We start from the raw sequence: 23,461 nt of genomic DNA, 5'->3' as shown, positions 1-23,461 counted from the left end.
AAAGTTGTAATGACTATGGAGTTGTGAGTGGAGGGATGAGAGGAGTTGATACATTGATTTAGTATGGTTCACATAGACCAATGAAGTTGTGGAAGCTTGTGGCATGAACACATCTGTGCCCTCACAGGTGAAGTCCTGTATGATATTTCACTGCATTGTAATGAAAAAGTGAGGGGAAATTACTTGTGAATCATTATGCTGGTACCTGGCTCTTGACTCTTCCAAGAACATTTTGCTTTTGTGTTCCAGGGTTATCTGTCTCATTCCTGCAATGAAGAGATTAGATGTGTGATAACATGAGCTAACTGGCTTATTCTTCACGGTTAAAGCATTAAATTGTTTATATTCTGCATTCACAATAGTTGTAACAAAAACTTTAAATAATGTATCTTGGTAGACACATTCAGTGAAAATCTCTAAATTTACTTAGCCCTGCTAAAGGTTGTGCAATAATCTACTGCATGCTCTGTGGAAGTATTTAAGATGGATGTCTAAAGTCTGAGCGTGGCAGAAGCCATGCATCCAGTGACTCAATCAAAGTTGAATTATTTAGCAGTATTTCTTTTTTCGTAGCCTTTCATGTCCCCTCGGTACCCTGGAGGTCCAAGGCCACCTTTAAGAATACCCAACCAGGTAAGAATTTATATCTCCTGCACAGCTGTGATCCAGGTCATGTTGCAATTCTGGGTGCAGGGTGCTTTGTCCTGAATGCCATCAATGTCTGGCACACAAAACTGTCTGTCCCTCTCCACTCCATTTTGTCTGACCATTAATAGACACATCATGCCACTGCTGGCTCACCTTCCTTTGTTTAATTACTGTGTATACCTCAAAATTTATTGTGCTCTTAGTCTCTCTGCAGAGAGAGAATAGTGGCCTTTTAGAGAGAGAGAGACATGTTAACCTCAGCCAGGCTGTGCTGTTTGCCCAGGTTGAAGGCAGTGTATCTCCGTCACTGTTATGTTCTCTGAGCTTTCCTAAACACATTATGCAGGTAGCTCTTAGAATTGCTTTACTTCAATCTACACACAGTGCATCACTTGTTCCTCTTTGTTGGATGTGTAAAGTATTGCAGTAACAAGGAAATGTATTTACTCCACAGTAAACAGGAGATGATTGGTGAGAAGCAGCTATTGTCAAATGTTCTGTGCCTTTTATAAGCACTCTGAAGACTTTATAAAAGCATCAGATTACTACTTTTTTCTTATCTCCACCGGAGAATATGAGTGCTAGTTTAACAGCAACAAGTAATGAGCTGTTGTTCATCAGCAGAGACCTTTATGGGCCGGTCTGTGAAAAGATGGTTCTGGAAGGAGATAGTATTTCTATTTTTTTAGTGCAGTTAGAAGAGGAGAAAGTGAATGTCAGCAATTGATATGTTAATAGAGAAGGAGACAGAGCTCTAAGAAAAACTGTGTTATTTGCAAGATTTAGAAAGGTTGATGGGCAAGCTAGAATATCATTTTGTGCAACCTAGGCTTCCAGGACTGTCTTTGTTATTACCAGAGCTCAACTTTTCTGTAATTGTGTGTTAAAATGTTTTCTTGACCATTGGCACAATATTGTCATGAAATTGAACACCAAATTTTAGTGAATTGGGGACATTTTAGCTTGCAAGATTTCTTTAGATCAAATGTTGGTGATCTATAACATAGCTACTTTTTCACAAGGGAAATGTGTGACAATGCTGATGTGGAACATCAAAGGACAATGCAAGTGCAGTGAAATGCATCCAGAGTACTTTGTTAAAGGCTATCAACAGTTAAATTATATTGTAATGCAGTTCAAAATGTCTTCCAGAGTTTTCCAGCTTTCACTAACGTCCCAGCCAGGAGTACACCAGTGTTGGATGTCCATTATTCTTTTGTTTCTGTGTTTCTGAACTGTGCAAATATGGCAAGTAGAACCTGGGTGTTGTGAATGCTGTGAAATTGCTGCCAAACTACAGCTTTCAGAAGCGTTTTTGTCTGCACACTGCATTTTCACGGGATTGCAAGATAACATTCATGAATTACAGCTTTTGCAATTCATTTACATTATGCTGCATTCATGAATTACTGCTCTTAGCACAACTGCTCGATTTTAAGGGACCTTAAGGCTACCACTGAAAGCAGTGAACTACTTTAAGGCCAACACTTGGGTTACAAGGAGATAGATTATCTGATATTTGTCAGAGTTTACTCTGATGTTAAACCTTCACCACACCTATACCTACATCCCTCAACGTAAAGTTTGTATTTTGTACAGGGAGGTGTGACATGGAACGTGCATTCCCAGCACTTCCAATCCTGTGTTGGGGTACATGAGCTGGATCTGGGCCCCATGATGAGAAGCATTTGTAAATACTGCATCCACAAAGTACCCCCAGGATGTTTCCAGGTCTCCATCATACCTTCAAATTCCAGCCCTGCAAGTGTATTTGCTCTTGGCATTGCCCATGCTGTGCTGGCACACTCTATGTTGTTGAAGAGTCCCCTGGTGCATTGGCAAGAAATCGTAATGACCACATGAGCCAAGTATCAGTCAAATGTTGCAGCAGCTCATCCTTATTTGTCTGGTATCTTGAGCAGAGTTGACCAGTTCTTACTTTATGGGAGTATTTGATGCTTCTCTATGTATTTCATGTCTTCTTCTTACAACTGTCCTTAGGACAATCAAGCCACAGAAGTAAATGCAAAACTCAGTTTTAAATGATTTACAGAATTTAACAGATGATGTGTTTATTCTGTAATATTACAGTAGAATACCTTTTAACCTGGTGCTAAACTAAGATGATAATGTGCATCTTAATTTTGAACTTCCTTCTTTGGAAATAAACTATAAAATATTTACAGATAAATTCCCTTTTGTGTGTACCCAAAACCACCACAGCATTTTCAGATAAGCAGTAGCTTATCCGTTCCCTCAGTAAGCAGTTACCTATGCTGCCTTAGTAGATTATTTTCTTAGCACGAGAATTATTCATTCCAGACACATTTTAATGAAAAAGTATTGTTGTTTTGGAATTTTAAATGACACTTGGTGAATCAGCTGCAAAGATCCTTTCATAAAAAATTGATTCTAGCTGACTAAACTGTAGCTAAGAGATTGTAGAAATTAGCCTTAATCTTGAATCGGTTACTGTAAGAGGGACATAAAAATAAAAACACACTTGATTTGTTCCAGAGGTGAAGTAACACTACAATTTTTCTTCAGACATGAAGGCAAGCTATAGGAGCAAGTGTTGTGACTGTTGTTATATCCTGTAGATGAGTAATAAGCTAGTGCTCCTCAAGGGGGAGGCAGGTAGAAATATCCATCTCCCACATCACAGCCCTGCTTTGCCTAACCCTTTGAGTACTGAAACCAACTGGTGTAGTTACAGCTCACTCTTAGAAGAAATCATGGTGTCCACACTGGGGCCTCTAAAAACAAGATGTTAAAATTACTATTAAAAGGGAAAACTGTAATAACATACACTTAGGATAAATTGCCATGTAACCAAGAAATAGGCAATGATTTGACATTAAAGAAAGGTGAGCTAAAGCAAAGGAAGAATTGGAGAAAAGAAGCAAATCAGATGAGGATCTGTTTTGGAGATTATTTATTATAATTTGAAGAAGTGCAAGAGTTTGTCGATACAAATCTATAGATGCGGTTGTTGGACATACTGGACATTTAGTTGGGCATTCAGGACATTCAGTAGGGATGTTTAAGAGTGTTAACTCTAATGTGTTACTCTTGACTCAGAAGAAACATCTAAGAATTAAAACCAAAATATTATCTATTTACCATACATTTCAGTGTATTATGTTCTTGTAATACGATTTCTATGCCTGCAGGCACTTGGAGGTGTCCCAGGAAGTCAGCCATTATTGCCTAGCGGGATGGACCCAACACGGCAGCAAGGTGAATGAAATAAATATTTGGACCGTGTAATGTAACATTTTCTCAAGCTGGCATCCTTTGGTCAGTGTTTCAAAGTTTACTGTAGCTTTTTTGTTCTTAATTTAGAAGGAGTCATAGAGTCATAGGATGTATTGGGTTGGGAAAGACCTTTAAGATCACCTCGTTCCAACCACCCTGCTATAGTCAGGAACACCTCCCAGTAGAATGGTTAATTAAAGTTGATTTGGAAGGTGTCTGTATTTCACATAGCTTTTTAAACTACATAATTTTATTTCCAGGGCATCCAAACATGGGTGGACCTATGCAGAGAATGACTCCTCCAAGAGGAATGGTTCCTTTAGGACCACAGGTACATTCTACAAATAAATACCTATTTTTATTGATAGATCTGTATTTATACTTAATTACTTTGATTCCAGTGTTGCATAGGTTGAAGATAGAATGTACTAGGAGTTGTTCTTAAAATACCATTTAAAAATAAATTTTATCAATTCTAAAAATTAATTCTGATTTACAGCTTTATAAAATCTAAAATTCAAAAGTCACACTTTAAAGATTTGAAATTAGAAGGAATTCCTTAAGTCACTTATTTCAGGAAAGTTACATTTTTCCTTCATCCAGTGTATACTTTAAAAGATAGGATTTGTAAGGAGTCTGAGTGTCAAGGAAGAGTTTCCTCATTCTCTCAACCTATTATATTATGCCATCAAGGAATGTAAAGTTCATCTCACAGTACTACGTAGTACTACAATATTACTCAGGCAAACTGTAGTGAAAGGAAAAGTGATAAGATTTTCTTTAACCACTATGGAGATAGATTATTTGTTAGTTTCAAAGACATTTTAATGTAAAATTAGGAGTTCATGCTTCTTTTTCTGCCGCGTATCAATCATAAACAACTCTCCAGCTTTGATCCCAAGGAGGAAAGCAATCTTGGATTGTAAGAGTTCATCTTCTCCAAGGTGCTGATCTGTTCATAATTGTATATTGGTGCTTTTCTCATAAGTGTAGAACCAGTATTTGTTGGCATTACATTTTAATAATAAACTAAGATAGGCAAATACATCAGCTGTGATGTATACTTGAAAGATTAATCCTAAAGATTACTTTGTGTGTTTTGTTAGCATTCTTGGTGAGGGAAAATTTAGGTAGTTGTGTTTTGTACCCCGTTGCCAGTATTTTCTTTTCATACTTACCATTTTTACTTCTCAATTTAGATAATCTCTCTAGTGATTTATTTTTTCATTGGAATAGAAACTGAATTTTAAGTGATTAAGTAGCCTTGCCTTTCAAATCTGTTCATAACTGCCTTTACATTTTTGGGTCCTATTGGTAGAAACCAGTTGTGTGGTTCTATGCGACGTCTGTTGTGTGACCAACAAACTCTTATTAAATAAATTTGTTGTTTCTTGTATAGCATTGAAGTTTATTTACCACTTGTGTTTGGCAGGTAGAAAGAGAAGCTTTGCAGTGCTGCCAGATGAGATTGAGCTGATACTGTATGCAGCACCATGAGTCACACAGCAGGCAAATCTCATGCCAGTTTTTATAAGGGTGGTTATTTTTTTTTTTTCATTTTTGCTGTCTCTTAAAATGCAGCATTTGTAAAATTCTTCTTTCTTTCGCTAAACATCCCCTTAAAGTGGGGAAAACATTGTTTATTTACACAACTTTAAACTTGCAAATAATTTTCTTCTGTAAATGGATCATCTTTGTGTATTGCTTTTAGAATCATCTCGGAAAACAGTTCTAAAACCGAACTGAATTTTGTCTCTCAAACTTGTTTTTAAAGATCTCTTGCTACAGTGCTGTAAATTTGGCCTTGGTGTACCCAGAGTGTAAGGCTCTGTTCTACCTTGCTGCACAGGCAGCTCAGCATTTCGTGTTTTATGATTCTACACTGTTCCAAACTAAATACCATGAAGCTAAAAGCAGTGTTACAAGTGCTTGAATCTATGAAAAGCTTCAGAGAATTAGGTTGAGTTTTTTTCAAGCCTTGGTTATACCAACTGGACAATGTACACAGTGCACACTGTGATAGACTACTTACTCCTAGTCCCTCAAAGTTACTGGTGAGCTTACAATGTGTCTTTCATACATTCAAGTAAAAAGTAAATAGATTATCTTAAATATTTAAAAGTCTAGACTCATTTATCTCATTTTGACCACCTGATGTTAGAGAGTCCTTTTATGAACAATCCAATATGAGATAAACAGAGGTGGTGGTGACTTTAAGTAAAAACCTGTAAGGATCAAATTAGGACAGAGAGCATAGCTGCAGCTGAAGGAATGTGTGTATTAGTAGACTTAATGAAAGTGCTCTTATTTTAGGACGAAAGAGTACATTTGATTAGAATTAGCAGTAATTAGAGTTGGAAGTACATTTGATTAGAAAAAATTCCAGTCCTCAGTATTCCATAATGGTCTTTAATTCTGTCCTACAAAAATGGTTCCTATACTAAAATAGAGATGGGAGATAGCCTAAAAGGGACGAATGGCTCAGCCCTCCAGATCAAGATTGGAAAATGAAATAAAATAGATATGAAACAATTGTTTTGTTACAGTTAGCCTATGTTTTCTTCCACATCCACTAGTACTATCTGATGATGTTACTGTAACCATCTGCTTTGACTACTCATTAGTTCCTGCCTACAGTTCTGACAGAGGAGTGGTTCAGGCAAAATTATCTGGGGTAGCTTGGTTAAATAAGAGGTTTGAGTTAGTCTGGCTGATTTTTGCCTGAGCATGCACACCAATTGATCTGTCAGCTGCACACAAATTTAAGAAATGAGTAATGATTGATGTCCAGCAGCTATGGCTAGTACTATCTTCAGATGGCACTGTTGGATCTTAGAGTAGATCTGGAAAATGACCCCTGTTTTCAGCCTCTGGATGTGTTCTTGCAAACTTCTGTATCATACACTTTCAGGAGTGTCTAACAGTGAGGGAAATTATACACTTGGGGTATCTGTTTGGGGCATGGGACCTCTTCTCCCAATTCTATATCAATTCTAGATATCTAGGTCACTTAACATGTGAATAGCACTGGACCAATACTTTGAATACTGTTGGATTTTTCTCATGTATTCATGACATCATGTTTACATGCTTTGTGAATTAGGCTGACATGGAGAATACCCATAAGGCTATGTTATGTAGATTTTGTAGTTAGTATAATATACACCAATTTAAAGCATATTAATATATTTATTGGAAAATAGACAACAACTTTGATTTTTTAAAATAAGTTGTTTGTCTCTCTACCTTCTGAAACGCAGAGCCAGTATGTATAAGTCAGTACTGTTCATTTTAGAGAATATTATGTTTTCCATTCCTTTGCAATATCAGAAAAAAAAAGTTTAAAAAAAATAAGAAAAGTCAACACAGACCACAAAGTATATTAGGAACGTGAGTTGTGATGATAGACTGTTCTGCTTGTATTCATCTGAATTAAAATAGGTACGGTTTAGTTTTTCATATAAAACAGTACAATTGTTAGGCTTTTGTCATTATCACAGCATAGCTCTGATTTCATAGGCATTAGACAATTCATTTTTTGGCATTGCTATGACATTCATTATCATATTAAGTAATTTTTTTCTTGCTCACATTTTGAATTGATTGATTTGAAGAGAAATGAGATGGTTATGCTGTATGTTATTGTGAAGTGATATCGTATGGTGTAATTTCTTACCAGAATTTATTGATACCCTAACAAAATGTCACAAAAGAAATTTTATTTAAATTCTGTAATGTAGAAATCTCAGAATCTAAGTCCAGGTTTCTAATTTTGAATGAGCTTCTTTGATTTAAAAGCTGAATATGTTATAAAAGTTGTTCCTCTGGACATTGACTTGACTTCTCTATATGTAAATAATTCCTCTTGTAACAATTTTAAGTATTCTTAGTATATTTCTATTTGAATAGTACGTGTAATTCTTTGTCCTTGGGGATAACAATATTATTTTTTTAAGTCAACAATGGAAACTCCTGAAAGAATGAATTACACTGGCCTATCCAGTCAGCAGTTATATAGGGATATCATTAACCTGCTGTCCTTTCTTTCCCCCTCCTCTTTGGTTTTGTTTTTTTGTTTTGTGGTAGTCTGACCCTTGGTTATCATTGCAGAACTATGGAGGTGCAATGAGACCCCCACTGAATGCTTTAGGTGGCCCGGGGATGCCTGGAATGAACATGTAAGCACAATGATAAACCTTACAATGTTTAGAAAAATCATTATTTCATTGTAGAAGTGACATTTGGATTACATAAGTTAAGGGAGAACATGCTTTGATAAGTAACATGCTTTGATGTCTAATAACTGCAATTATAAAAACCCACAGCAGCTTCCTTGTTCTGCATGTATCTTTTTCAGGCTCATTTGCTGTCCTTTCAGGTCTATAAAAATAATGAGTTTCTTTCACAGGCCAAAGTAAAAATACCGAAAATATTTTGTCAGTAGAGCCACCAATTTGTCCTTGTATGCATTATGATCTTTTGTGTTTTTAATTTTCTTTTGGTAAAGATTGGTAAAAGTATGATTCTTTTCTGCAAAATAATGCATAATTTTAGCAAAAAACAAAAAACAAAAAACAAACCCTCTTCATTTAAAAAAACCCAAACCCACAACAAAACAACTTTTTGAAATAAATGTGGATGATTCTCTGTTTCTGCTTTTATTTCCATGGCTACATTTATTTTCACTCTTAACAGATGGAACAGATTTACAGATATGAGTGTAAGTTTTCCAGTATTTCTATGTTCTTCTGAGGCTGGATTCCTATTTAGTAAAAATTAATGTCAGCTGAGTTCTGTTGAGCTTTACTGAATTATTCTAGGCATGGAGTTTGTCTTTGGAGTGGATTATTCATTTTACACCTGTAGCCAGCTCCCCCTCTTAAGCACGTAGAACAATTTCATATGTAAAATTACTTTTTCTTAAGTGAACTAGATTTAAACTATGGATTTTAACAGAACAAGTGACTCAAAGTGAGGAATCTTCTGCACTTCACATAAATCTTTGGCTGTATGGAGTTGTTTGAATGATCAGTAAGCCTAAAAAAAGTAAGATGCTCTTTGTTTTATTTAGATTTATTTCATAGGAGATACAAAACTTTTAAGAGGCTACTATAATTACTACTAGGAGAATACAGACAAGAAACTGCATGATCATTCTTTTATCTTGGCCCTGCTTCTACTTAAGTTACTACATGTTCTCATAACAAGAACTTTGCCATCCCTGGAGTAGTTGCAGAAGGCAGCATGGCAGCCAGCGTATCAAGACACAAAAGTGATTCAACAATCCAAATCAGAGAACAATTTATTTTGTTATTCCTTTTACATCTTTGTCTTCCAAGAATGACTTTCCAGCAGATGGACGCTGAGAACACAGCCAGGACATATGTTTGTTACATCTTAGGTTCCTATTTCTTCTTTTTTTGGGGGGAGACATAAATGAAAGAAAGATGGGAATTTGCATTAAAAGTGAAAAGTTCCACACTTGAAAAAGAGTTATTGAAATAATATCATTAAGGAAAAGTATTTAATCCATCTTGCCCCTAATTTCTTCAGATCCCAGACATGCTTTGACTTCTCAAAGCAAATAAAATAAATTCTGAAGTTGGATATTACTCTGTCGTATACATGATATATTAGAGAGAATTATAGGAACCTTCCAAGGGTAGGCAATAAATGAAATTCAATGAGAGTATAAGCACGCAAGAGAGAGAGATTTTTATGAAAAGAAAACGTAACTTCCTAAAATTAAATGTTCTAGGAATAAAACTGAGGACAGATAAGGCATTTTAACAACACTTATCCACATAAACAAAAGTTTACCGAAGAAAAATAAATGGGATTCTGGATGACAGAAAGAACTCTTTGTCTATCCCTTTCTAGGACAAGATGGTTATGGGTTGAAATACTGACATTTCCATATCGCAACATTTCATAAGCAAGCTTCATCTTGTGTCAAGTCAGTAAACATATGTAGGTCATGTTCTTTTAAATCAGAAATGTGAGGAATGCATTGACTTTTGAATTTGTCTGTCCCACTGAATTGGATACCACAAGTTGAAGAACTTTGGTTGATATTCTGAGAAGAGCACAAAGTAAAACAACAGTTATGAAGCATGTAACCATAGCTGTCTCTTTGATTTGTCATGCATTTACGACACTCCTCTACATTTCTTACAAGTTCATCTTTCCTCCAGCTCAGCTGGAAGTGGGACAGAGCACTTTGGTTTTGAATAAGACAACCTGCTGTCCATCTGCTTATTATAGTGCATGCTGAAGGCATAAGGGAGTCCAGAGTGCTTGTACAGGAGTGTTATGCTCTAGTATATATTGAAATATGTCCATGCTGAATTGGAGACATCTGGAATTTCATTAATGCATGTTTTACTACATAAATGTTTTTGGTGTTTTTTACTATCAAACCAATTACACTTTTTAGTCATCAGCTGGATTGACGTACACTGATACAAGGATCAGAGACATTACTGTGATGTGGGCTTCTTTTAATGGTATTTCCAAGACACTGCGTTCATTTCTTACTGTAAAGTTGCTGCTGTCAGGTTTGCCATTACCCTGCAGCCACAGTAAAGAGTTGTCATGTCCAGTCTAGTTCAGAACCAGATAGAGAATCTGCAGATGACCTACAGGCAGCAGCACGTGTGTTGAGCTCATTCTGTTTTACTCCTTACACATCTCTATTACCTAAGGCACAGCACTAAGGAAGAACAGTGTAAATCATCTCATCTACTTACATTTCTAGGGAAGAGGATAGCTATATATAAAACTGTTGCCTTATGTTAACTTACATGTGTCTTCACATAGCCATATCGTACATTAAAATTCTGCACTGCTGTATTCAATGTTTTTTGATTTCTGGCAAGTTAAAATATAAAAGCATGCATTCTACAAAAGCAGATGCCATTTTAAAATCCAGCTTTTTCTCCTGGGAAAGCTTCAAAGGAAGCTGCTCTGGCTAAGAGCAGAATATCTGCCAAATATAATTTTACATTTCTATCAACGAGAAAGTGTTCTTTATTGTCAAAAGCAGCAGCAACCAGCCTGAGAGCTCATAGACAGTATTTCGCTCCATGAGCATGTACTCCTTATATGTAGCACTGCTAAATAATTCCTTGCTTCATCATAACTAATGCATACTAGATTACTTGAAACAGCTGATACATATCCTATGTCTTTTTCAAAATAATTTTATTTTAGCTATAAGTTTTTAGGCTGAAAATCAGTGGAGCCATTTTTAATAATATTTTTTTCCTTTGTGGAAAAAATGCTTTCTTTAGGACCAAAATGGCAAATTTCAGGGAGCATTGTTACATTTTTCTGGCACTTTTTAATGGTTGGTGTGACCCGCAGTTCTGTTCAAGTGCTAACAATATCTCCGTCATGCCTGAAAAGAAAAAAAATGTGATTTTATTTTTTAACTGCAGTTCCCAAACTTGTATCTAGAGGTTTAATTCTTGATGGAATGTATTTTCCTGTTAGAAAACTGAGATATGAAACTTTATGATCAAGGGTACAAGATTAACCTTTAGATTGCAACTGAAATTAGGGATAGCAGTGGATTAGCCTCGTAAATTACTCTTATTTTGGAAGTGGAACATTAATAATTATCTAACTTTAAAAGTAAAGAAAAGAGGGGGGAAAAAAAAAAAGCTTGCATTGCTTCAGAAAAAAAATAAAAATAAAAATAAAAAATCCAGGTAGTCTTTTTGTGTGTTTTATAAGCTAACAACATTATGCTCTGGATAAACCATATGGCTTTCAAGCAGAATCTGTTACAGCATTTTCTAAGTCTGTACTTAGAGCTGTCCTTGACTTCCAGTAAATCTGCAAATTCCAACAGCTGTGTAGATGAAAGGTGAGTTTCCTCTCTGGAAGCAGCAGCAGTGCAGCCTGCAGGATAGCACAGGCATTATTGTGGGCTTAGTTTAAAACTTGTGCACTCGCCAGAGATACTGTGACATGGAAAGGATCTGGTTTCCCAGTCTCCTCATAAAGCCCACCTGAATTTGCCTGTTGCCATGGCTAACCCGAACATGTACCTGAGCCAGCTTTTTCGTATCTCTGTACTTTGCAGTAACCATCAGTATCATCACGGCTGCCATTCACTTGATGTTTTTTGCAGGCCATTCTTGTCTTACACAAAACACATGTAGGGTTTTATGGTGAACACAGACTTCTGGTGCTGTTCCGAATGCTGCTGGTTTCTCATGAAGAGTTGTGCCAATGAACCACACGCAGCATGTGACATTTCAGAAAAGAAAAAATGAAAAGCAAAAGCAGAAGATCCAATATTTCTGATGTAATTATTAGCAGAGGAGAAATTGCTGAATATTCGACCTGAGTACTGTATCTGAAAAGTCCACTAGTATCAGACATTGCTTGGTTGGGGCAGTGAGTCCATTTCCTGGCTAGAAGGCGGCTGCAGGCCATTGCTAAAAGCCTCTCTGAATGTGCTGCATGAGGTGACTGGGGAGAGCTGCTGGGGTGGTGGAGTTACACTTTTCATGGAAGGACCATTTAAAAATATCTTCCTCTTTGGTGGGGGGAGTGTTTCAGCAAGAAGATCCTCTCCTACATTTCTGTTTTCCAACCACCTGAAAATGTCAGCAGCTCTAAATGGAGTGATTCTTTTAATTTTCACTTGATTTATTTCTGTTGGTGGTTTGAAGTAATTTCTTTCTGATAGTCTTGCCAACAATGCAATAAAAAATAAATTTTATATTAAATCCCTCAGGCAACATAACAACTTAATAGTTTTTAGTTTTGTAAAACTTTAAAATACTTCCCAAACTCATTTATAAAATTTACTTTTCTTTATTTGAACAATTCTCCCAAGTCTCATAAGCTGTGGTTGCTAATGTCCCCTTTCTAAAGCTAATGAGGCCAAAATGCCATTTTAAATGCAAAGGCTTTGTCATCTGCTATGCCTTTCAGTTGTCGGGGCCTTCACAGATAGTGATTTTGTCTTATTTATAAATAACTAGGAATTCTTAATGTTTCCAGGGATAATTATGATTTTTCATATATTATGACTGTACACATAGAGATTTTGCCTCCCATATGGTTTAGTTTCCTCAAGACAACTCAAGACTATGGTTTAGTACCCTCAAGACGATGTCTATCCACCAAAGCATTTCTCTGATCTCAGCTAAGAATAAGAAACTCAAAAGAACAGCAAGAGTTGTGAGAAAAAAGGTGCTGGAAAGTTTTCCTTTTTCCTTTTTCCATTCCACTCTGCTGTTAGCATCAGCCTGATGTTTAGTCTGAATGAGCTTTATCAAAGACTTCTTTGGCATGTTACACTCTTTTACCTCCTGCGAGGAAGCTGCTACTTAGTCATAGATATGCTACTTGAGCCAAGTGTAACAAGAATGTCTGAGAAGTCTGAAATTTCCATTTTGCTTGGTTTATGACAAATTTTGTGTTTCTGATATGTCTGTGGAAATAATGTATCCTTAGTAAAGTAGCATTGTGTTTGTAGGTGCTTATTTAGATACGTTTAAATTATATGTATAAAATGGCAAGCTTTCGTTTTTTAATGAATATATACACTATTTTACATTATGATATAGATATGTACTATGTATGTTTCTCAGATACGTATTAGAGTAGCTAATTTTCTCTGGCTTCTTTTCGTAAAATGTATTTGTTGCCAAAACTTTTTTAAGGAGAACACTACTGCTAATGAAACTGTATTATACATGCAGAATTATACAGCAATACTCAATACATGTATCCACAGTTTTTCAGGGAGCTACTTCATTACATTATCAAGAGTACAGTTCTGATGATTGAGATTGCACTTACATTTTAGAACTTTTCTTCCTTGGTCATTATAGTAGCAAGATTATTGTGGAATGTGTGATATTTCCTACAAACATAAAAATGTTAGTAAAAGGTGCTAGGCAAAGGGTATGTTACCAGTAGTGTCCTGAAAAGCACATGTGCACGGAATGAGTTAGGACCCAAGGTGTCTGAATTGTAAATGACAGGGCAGTAGTTATAAGCAATTTTTCATCAGCTCATAAACTGATAAAGTGAAGAAGGTTGTGCAACAGTGCGAGCTTTGCTGCAACAGTGTAACTTGGTATAGTTGATAATCACACTGTAATGTAATTTGAAAAAAGCCATCTCATGACTTATTCTGGTAATAAGTTACTTTGAAATATTAGCTTCCTCCAAATGGGTCTAGGAAAGAGAATTGTTCTGTGTCTCATCTTTCATTTTCTATTACAGGGGCCCAGGGGGTGGTAGACCTTGGCCAAATCCAACTAATGCCAATTCCGTAAGTAAATATTTAAATGTATTAAATATCATTTTACATTCAGGGAATTATTTCTCATCAGTACTCCAGGAAGAAAAACACAATCTACTTCATTCACCAATTAAAGTGCTGCGCATACGTTCTGTTTTTTCCTGCTAATCCTATTGCAGATTAGGTACAGTGATGAGCATATCTTAACAGAGAAGTCAGTGACCTGTGAATATCTAGCTCTTTCCATGATCACACAGCAGCCCTACATCTCCATATCAGTTACAGACCCTCCTGAAGATGAATGTTACCATGGAGGATGTTTAAAATACATTCTCACTTCCTTTAGTTTAAGTAGGAAGAGTTAGGGCAAAGCTATCTGGCCTGCAGGCTCTACAGAAATTAAAGCTTGGGCAGATAGAGCTTAATGTCTGCTCACGTATTTCATATAACAAAAGGACGTTTGCTCCCGTTAACTAGGGAATGTCAAATAGCAGAAATCAACCATTTTTTATAGGCTTTTTGTAACAAGGAGTACAGTGTGTTGAATTTTGTTGCTAAAACTACAAAATGAGATAGTCTTATAGCAGCTTGAAGGAAGAGGAGGTCAGTAAGGTATCCCATGTGAGCAACAGTGTCTGCTATTTCCTCAGAAAACACAAAGGCAGAGTTTCATTTTCATTCAACAGTCGTATATCATTAGTGTAAAAATATATCCCTTTTCAGCACTTGCCGTGGGATAAATTTTGTTTAATAGAATGGACTGATTCTTTCTGTTCTCAGTTTTGAATTTTTAACTATACTGAAAGACAATTGCAGAAAGAAAGAGCTGAAACTCTTCCTCAGCTTTCTTTTGCATGGACTCAACTAAAATAGGATATTTTTCAATGGGTGGTTGAAATACTTCCTCTACAAAATTAATAGAGAAGTTCAGTAATAAATATGTGTAATAATATATGTTGGATTATAAGTTATTCACGCTGATGTAAGATGCTTATTCTACAAATAATGTATCTTTTGTCAATTCAGTTTCTTCTTACCTCGTCCTCCTATAATGGCACTGCTGCACGTTCCTTAAGAGTGAATCATTGAAAAGAGTGTTGCATAAAGAAGAGAATTGGGTTATTTATAACCAACTGGATTTCTGAAGATACCCTGTGTAACAAATACCATAGTTGAATTTTACATGAAATTAGAACACTGTCTTTCAAAAAGAAAGAAGAAAGAATAATGCTGAGAAATAAAATGAGTAGCTTCTAGGGTGAACAAAACAAGAGTCTCTTTCCTCCTGTGGTCCAGATTTTAATCAAGCTTAAATATATGAAAGAACATACAAATTCAAGGTGTCTCAGACACCAGACCCCAGTTTGTAAACATTTAAATGTATGAATTATTTGTATTGTTTTCAGTAGGGTGGCCATGAGGACGCAGTAGCCTTAAATGGAAGTATTTGATATGAAATCTAGTTTATGTCTATATTGCAAATTTTAGACTTGAACATGCATAAAATGACAAGTTGTTGATAAGGTGTTTATGTTTGAAGACAACAATATGTTTCCATCATTTTTCACTTTGTGTTGGAAACAAACAAAAATGCACTAACCTATAAGTCTTCATAAATATTGGCATGAACTTCATGTCACTGCAGAAGAACCTACTGTTTTCTTTCTGTTGATGTTACAGATACCTTATTCTTCAGCATCTCCTGGGAATTATGTAGTAAGTACTACTGTATGTGTTTACTTATTAGAATAGATATTACATTTTATTCAGGCAAAGGAATAACAGCCCAGATGTTAAGAAGAACCTTGGGGTATTGGCTGAGTACTGAACATCTGATCAACACTGAGTATTTTGTCTGCCATCTTTGGTGCATATGTTGATGTTTGTTACAAGAATCATTATCAGGCTGGTCAAAATGAGTCTGTGTGCTGTTTTATTTCAACATGTTTATAATAACCAATACAATATATTGTCTTATATAATAAGGCCGAAAAACCCAGCTATATTGGAAACATAATATGTATGAATTCCTTCATTTCTTGAGGGGAAAAAAAAAAAAAGAATGAGTGCAAACTTTTATCTCCCCAAAGAAATATATAAATGGGTGATACTAGCTAATATTTTAATGTAAATTTTTATTCTAATAATTACCTACTGGAGACTTAGAAAATCTTTTTTCTCTAGTCTATTATGTCTTTCACAGAGATTGTCTTAATTTATTATGGGTTAGTCAGCGGCTTTTCTTTTTCCTACTCTGTACTTTAGAATGAAATAGTTAAAACACTGTCATTGTGCCCAGCATTGATCTGTTATTCCGTGGAACACAGAATGCTAACCATCTCTCTGGAACTTCACAAAAGCATTTTACCTATCAACAAAAGTCTTTGTTGGAGTATGTGCTGCTCATATTTGTTTGTATCCCAAGAGATTAACTTTGTTTACCCTTTTGAGTTTTAATTGCTTTCGTTATTGTTGTACTTGGGTTATCTGTACTTCCCTTCTACTCTTCTAAGGCATATTGTTTCATGTATTATATCACATTTAGTATTGAAGTCATGGTGTAATGGGGGGGGGGAAATTTTGTCTCCTCTCTGCAGTCATTTGCCATTTGTCATTCTTGTTTGCAAGTTGTTGGATTCCAGTTTTCTGGACAGTCTATATTCTCTTTTGATTTTTCATATTCTGAAGGTCAGATAATTGTCATGTTTTAGCTTGAGTCAACAAAAACATGAATCATTCAGAACATGGAAATATCAAGTCTTTCACCATGAGGACAATATATCAATGGTTTTTTAACCTGTTTCTGCTACATGTAGGTTTCTCTTTATTTCTGCGTAAAAGAGATGATCCTTCAGAGATAATGCTTGAAAGATGAGCTCAAGGATAAGCTTGTTAAAAACAATTTATTTTGTCCTTTATTTAAACAATTAGCTGCTGAAGAGATTAAGTTTCTGATAAGTATCCATAATTCTAGGGCTCATTTGCCTGATTTACACAGTCTATATCTGCTGATGTCCAAGCAAATTCTTTTAATCGACTTCAGGAAGTTCTTTCTGTTGGGGAGGCTGTTCTTGCTGTTTTTGCCCGAGATACCAGTGATCACTTATTGTTGCAGATCTTGGAAATGGTAGCCTTTGAAATATCTGAAGTCTTGAAAAACTAGAAAAGGAAATGGTAAAGAAATTAATTTTGAAGAGGTAAAACTAAGTAAAACAGACATTGTACTGAAGGACTCTCTCTGTTGTACAAATATTAAGGCAAAGGTCAGCTGGGATAAGTGACTTACAAAAAAAGACATCACCATATTTCAGTGTATAAGCAGCAGAAGAGGAATAAGCATAATGAGGTGATTTTACTTCGCAAGTGACAGTGATGAGACTGATGGTGGTTTACTATCTCTAACTTGAACATTGAAGAGAAGTAGCAGTATATGTGAAGGTGCAAGAAGGAGACAGAAAAAATTAAAAGTACTGGAAAAAAATACCTGAGCCTCTGAGTAGATATGCTCTGTGAATTCCAGCTGTGCCCATGGGAGAGGTTGCTGCCTAGTTCTTTGTCCCCACTGTTCTGCTGAAGTTGACCAATTCTAGGATGTTCCTAGCATGAATGCTACTCTTCATTCAAAACAGCTGAAGTTGATGTAAGCATTTGGAGAATCAGATCCTTTGTAAAGCTGTGAGACTGAGTCAGAAAATGTTGAGGGGCACTCACTCATGAAGATCCAATCAGAGCAGAGACTGCCTCTTGCAGAGTACGGTGATGGAGCAGATGAGGTGTACCATGGGTTGAAAGCTTTTGCCAACACGAATGCTTGCACACTGTATGTCTTGTTTGACTATGAGAGAAGTAGTTTTGCTTCAGAGAGACTCTCTGCAATTTGGAAAATGGAACACATGATGGTCAGCCGTACAGACAGTTAAATAAGCAAAGCTCGGGGGCAGGAGCTTTTTAGAACAGAACAGTTGCAATCATGTGGGGGCTGGTGTGAGCTGGAGAGTTCTTAAAGCAGTTTTTTAGCCAAAGGGCTCTTGTTGTGGAACTACTTACTTTGGGAGCTTATTCTGTCTATTTTATCATACAGCTTTTTGAGAAATAATTTCAATATATATAAATATATTAGGAGGGGGAAAATCATTAGGAGGCTTTTTTTTAAATACAGGTATATACACACACTGAGGGCAAACACCGAACTTATATTAGATGCAGTTATTAACAGTGAATGTGAGTTACTATTCTAATAAATGACCAGTTAGTGATTTCTACATCTCTTTATACCATGGCTGAAAAAATAATATAAACCTAAAATCATAGAGTTTCTGAGCTTAATATTCATAGTTTCTGTTTTGTTTACAATTAACTGTGAGTTAATCACTTATTAGCAGATAGAGAGGTTTGCTTCTGATGTGATAAGTATTTTGCTTGAATGAGCAGAGGCAGGAATGGTATCAATCAGAAAGCTGTTACATTACTGATATTGATTGCATGAAAGCATTGTACACTAGTGCATCACTGCTAAGTGTTGTGTAAGAAATGTTAGTTTTAGTAGATCACTGAGAGAAAGAGTTTATTGTTTTAAATCCAAAACTTTGTTGCTTCTTTGCAAAATATCTCAGTGATTTATAGCAAATCCCAGCAATGGTTCTTGTAAGCAGATAGGAGCAGCCAAACCTGCATAGTCAGTGTTACTTGAAAAATCTGCTACTGTTTGGAGCACTCTGTCTGCTGTTTTAAAATACAATAAAAGAGATATAATAACATTCATATAGCATTGAAAATAATCACCTGTTGTTCCCAACCTGTGTGTTTTTTATTATGCAGAGGAGGAGCAATTTGTATTTATTGACATTTTATTGACATAGACATTTTAATAACACTGAGTTGGTAGTTCTTCAGGTTAAAATGCTAGTGAGTCTGCAAATATAAGCAAGAAGCTATAGTTCTGTGCTTAGTAAACAATTAGGGTATTGATAATAAAAATAGTGAAGTTTCTAAATAAACTTTAAAAGCATGTTTAGCAACCAGACATGTTGGTGTACGGCACTTACTCATAAAAACTGTAACACAGGAATACCTGAAACTAAGGAAGTAATATTCCTTGCTTGGTTTGTGTTTTGTTGCTGTTTGTAATCTATGATTTAGCAGTCTAGACAAGTGATAAAACTGTACCCAAACTTATGCTGCCACTACTATAGTGACTCTTTTTTATCCATTTGTCATTAGTTTGAGAAGGAAGTGTGTATACAGATGCTATTTTTCAAAAATGTAGAATATTATACAGGCTGAATTAAGTTGGCTAAAGGCACAGAGATACTAACTGTCTCAAAGAAACCCTTAAGATGGCTACCTTCCTCCCTTTCCATAAGACCCCTTCACTTTGCGCTTAGTGAACACCGGCTACTCTGAAACAAAGCACAACAGAATAGAAAATCCAATTAGAAAACAGTGGTAACAAAAGTCAATTGAGGGAATTAAATATAACTGTTTCAGGTCCTGATCCAGGTTATTTCTCTTGTCTGACTCACATTGTGGTACAGTTACTGACTAACGGATATTCTTGTGTCAATATACCTGTGTACATAGGTTTATGCCTATGCTGAGCAATTGTGTTGTCTCAGTCTTTCAGTAGCTGTTCTGCTTGCTTATCAGAATATGTGTGTGGGGGACATTTATACTTTGTTTTCATTTGTGCTGTGTTCATTTTTTTTTCTGTGGTGTTTTTTCATTTCATTCTAACTGACATTTCCTACTCTCTCTAGGGTCCTCCAGGAGGTGGAGGGCCACCAGGAACACCCATCATGCCTAGTCCAGCAGGTACTGAAATGTACTTAGAAACTATAAAAGAAAATTATAAGGGACTTTAGAAGTACGTTATAAACTTTGATTTTAATGAGGAATTATTAGCCTTATATGTTCTATATAATTTTTTTCCTACTCTCTAACTCCCTTTCTGTCCCTGCTGTCTTACAGACATACAAGTCATTATATCTATACAGTTCAAAGCAGTTCATTTCTAGCCCGACCTTTCTTGCATGATTTCAGCAGTAGAAAGGAAAACAAAAAAAAAGGAAAAAAAGACACCGTCTTTATTTGTTTTTGGTAAAGTTATCTGGGACAGTTCTGTCAGGCTGGAAATGAGGAGATCTCTGAACTGGTAAAACTCCATTGTAGTATCCTGTGGGACAGACCTGATGAGCCTGTGGATCTCAGATGAAGTGTAACTCACAGGCATGGCTGTGTCATCCAGCAGCCAGCCACTGTGGGCAGATGGCTCTCCTCTGTCCTGCTGTGAAGGAGTTAAGACCTCAGAAGGACCCTTGTTGTGTTCTACCAGTTATCTGTTCCCAGATCTTCAGGGCCCCATTGTTTCCCTAGTTACATGGTCTGTATACTGACATTCTGACAACTTGGTGACAAAAGACTGGCCACACTGCTACCAAGGTTTGAAGAACCGATCAGGATGGGAAGATTCAGGCCAGCTAATTACCTTTTCAAGGCTTAAAATTCATCAGACAGATACTACATCTCTGTTCTTCAAAGAAGGGAAAAATCACAACATGTGGAAGATGCTGTCCTCCCCTGTGGACAACATCGGGAGTCTAAGATGAAACTAAATACATTACACAGTATTTAGTAGCTACTGAGACTCCTTTTGGACAACGTTTGTCTTTGTAATGCACTTTAACTTTACCCAGCTAAGATAGACCTGTTCACCTCAGTTATGAAATAGAATCCTCAGTCTTTATATCCAACATGTTCTTGCTGTCCTCTGTAGTGTATGAGGGCAGGGAAGTTACCTAATTTCCCATGAAAACTTCTTGCATCAATATAATATTTTTTTAAATTACAATTCCAAGGCTTTAAAAACGCAAGGTAGAGAGTAGGGCTTCATCAGCTATATCACTTGTGGAAAAAGATACATAGTGCAAGCTGGCATTTAAAAGTTAGAATTTATTTTATTATAAAACAAACTTCAAGACAGCCTACGCCTTTAAAAATAAACAGTCCTGCAGTTATGGGACATGTTAGGCTTTCCATGTGCATTTCAGGTAAAGCTTCTGTGGAGAAATTTTTCCTATTTTCAGTTAAAGGTACTCAAAAATTTTTAACACTCTGTATTCCAAAGTGTGCAGATGCTTAGGAAGTATCTGAGAATTTTACAGAGGTACTTAGTTGAGAAGACCAGTTCCGAGTGTTCTCAAGGCCTGGAGAGAGCCAGGGATGTATGTCTCAAAACAATCTTGTGGTTGAAGAACTTCTTGTTTACCTCATCAAACATTAATATAGCTTGCTGTATGCTACTTCCACTGTGATAACTTGAAGTTAAAAGCTTGCATTTCCCCTCATCTACAAACAGTACATTTGGATGTCCTAGTTATAATACAGCTCTGTGTATAGTGAAATTATTTACTTACCAAGGTTACTTGAAACTTAAAATGCTGCATCAGAAAGACTGGGAAATAGGCACAGATCTTGATTTTAATGAATGCAGTTTACAAATATATTCTCGCGCCACATCAGATCAGGCCACATTCTCAATTCCAAAACATTTCAATCAGATCTAGGCTTTTTTACTTTCATTACTTCAGACTTAGAAGACATCCATCACCTTGTTTTGGAAAAAAAGATTTGCAGCTCAGAATTGAATTTTGCATGGTCTGGAGTTCATAACTTTGGTTCAAAGAGATTGAATGGTCTGTTTGAGATCTTTTTGCAGATACCGTGGAGGTTACAGATTTTCCAGAGCTGCCAGTATTTTTTTTTAATGTTACGCTGTCCCTTTCAAAATATATTTAAACTTTACCTAAGACATTTACCTCTCAGTAAAATTTTTCATTATATGGCCTATTTCTTCTCAGGTTCCTTTGGGAAAGACTTTTGCTAATTTGTTCACCATCTGCTGCATTTTTTCCTTTCCCTTTCTTTGATATTTTGATGAAAGGTGTTAAGACTTTATATGTGTTAGCAGATAAGTTTGAGATCAGAATGAATAATTTGTATCTAATAGTAATTCTCACCTATTGGCTTCTTCAGTTCAACCTGAAGACTCCTGTATGTCTTGCTAGCTACATCTTGCATTTCACGCTGGAGGTGCAGTGCTCCACCAGAGAAGAAAGTTCATGCACATTAAATTGGAGATCAAGTCTTATAGCTGTGTCTACAGCAAGGCCCAGTGAAAATCTTGTCAGAATTAATAGCTGACGCTCTATGCTGCTCCAGAATAGTTTTGTTGGCTTTGAACACAGGTTTGTTTTGAAGCATTGCACCACACTGCACCTTGAAGACAGATCAACTAAAGCTGTTCTTAGAGTGAGGATCTTTGCACAGTGCTCTGTTGAATAGCTAGATATGTTCAAAATCTAATGGACTGACACAGATGAGGAAGAATAAAAAATTCCATTTACTATACTAACTTGAAGTCTGTATGATGGGAAACTATTTATCATTTATTACAGATGGAAAACAAATTACAGAAAGCATTGATAAGAAAGAGACTCCTGTTTTAGAGAGAATGTCAAAGATGACTGAAATAATTTGAAAGTCCAGGAGAAAGGGTTTATGGAATTAAATACTTAGATACTGGGTGATTTATAAACCTTTTAACAGTCATGTGTAAAGCTGGAGTCTAGAAATAGTCACTCAGGGATCACTGCAATTATTTCTTTTCATAGCTCTGTTGTGTGGTAGAAATAGAAAGGGAATGAAATCTTCCTTTATATTACTACTGTGTAACAGTGATTCAGGCACAGGAAATAATATGTACAAAATGACGAGAAACGTCTTAGGTGAGTAGATTCATTGAAATATACATATTGGCACTTAAAATAGTCTCTTATTACAGATTCAACCAACTCTGGAGACAACATGTACACTTTAATGAATGCAGTACCACCTGGACCCAACAGACCTAACGTAAATATGAATCTGGTTATATTCTATTTGAATAAAAAGGGTTGTTATATCCAAACTGCTACATTTACATCAAATATTTTTAATAATAAGTTTTCTGTTATTGTGGATGATGCTTTAGCTGCTTCCCTGTCCTTTTTAATGTTTCTCAAATCAATCATAACAGTACATATAAAATAATGATTGGGGCACTTTTTCTACACTTAGACCTTAGAAACTTGTGCTTATGGGTCTTGGTGATAGCTTAGTTGTCAGATTGCAATGTAAAATAGATTTCCTTGTGAAATGTCATAATCCTTAGAGCTGCCACTAAGTATTAGTTTCTGAAAGGCTCAAAAATTCCATAATATCTCCAAGATAGAAACGTTGAAAGTGACG

The 23,461-nt window shown here is 36.0% G+C and overlaps 1 protein-coding gene across 2 annotated transcripts in view; it reads left to right on the top strand.

Annotated features, from left to right (window-relative positions):
* SSBP2 (single stranded DNA binding protein 2) overlaps positions 1–23,461 on the top strand; it is a 170,297-nt gene that overhangs the window by 121,929 nt on the left and 24,907 nt on the right. For both annotated transcript variants that reach the window (XM_085212589.1, XM_085212588.1), the window contains 8 exons: positions 574–633; positions 3,822–3,888; positions 4,167–4,237; positions 8,017–8,084; positions 14,158–14,206; positions 15,857–15,892; positions 19,933–19,987; positions 23,016–23,086. In XM_085212589.1, the coding sequence (XP_085068715.1) occupies positions 574–633; positions 3,822–3,888; positions 4,167–4,237; positions 8,017–8,084; positions 14,158–14,206; positions 15,857–15,892; positions 19,933–19,987; positions 23,016–23,086 (477 nt within the window). The remainder of the gene's footprint in view (positions 1–573; positions 634–3,821; positions 3,889–4,166; positions 4,238–8,016; positions 8,085–14,157; positions 14,207–15,856; positions 15,893–19,932; positions 19,988–23,015; positions 23,087–23,461) is intronic.

This window comes from Meleagris gallopavo, chromosome Z, assembly GCF_905368555.1.
Source record: "Meleagris gallopavo chromosome Z, MGAL_WU_HG_1.1, whole genome shotgun sequence".
Classification (NCBI taxonomy): domain Eukaryota; kingdom Metazoa; phylum Chordata; class Aves; order Galliformes; family Phasianidae; genus Meleagris; species Meleagris gallopavo.
The sequence above is the reverse complement of the archived record's forward strand: the minus strand, read 5'-3'. Positions and strand labels throughout refer to the sequence as shown.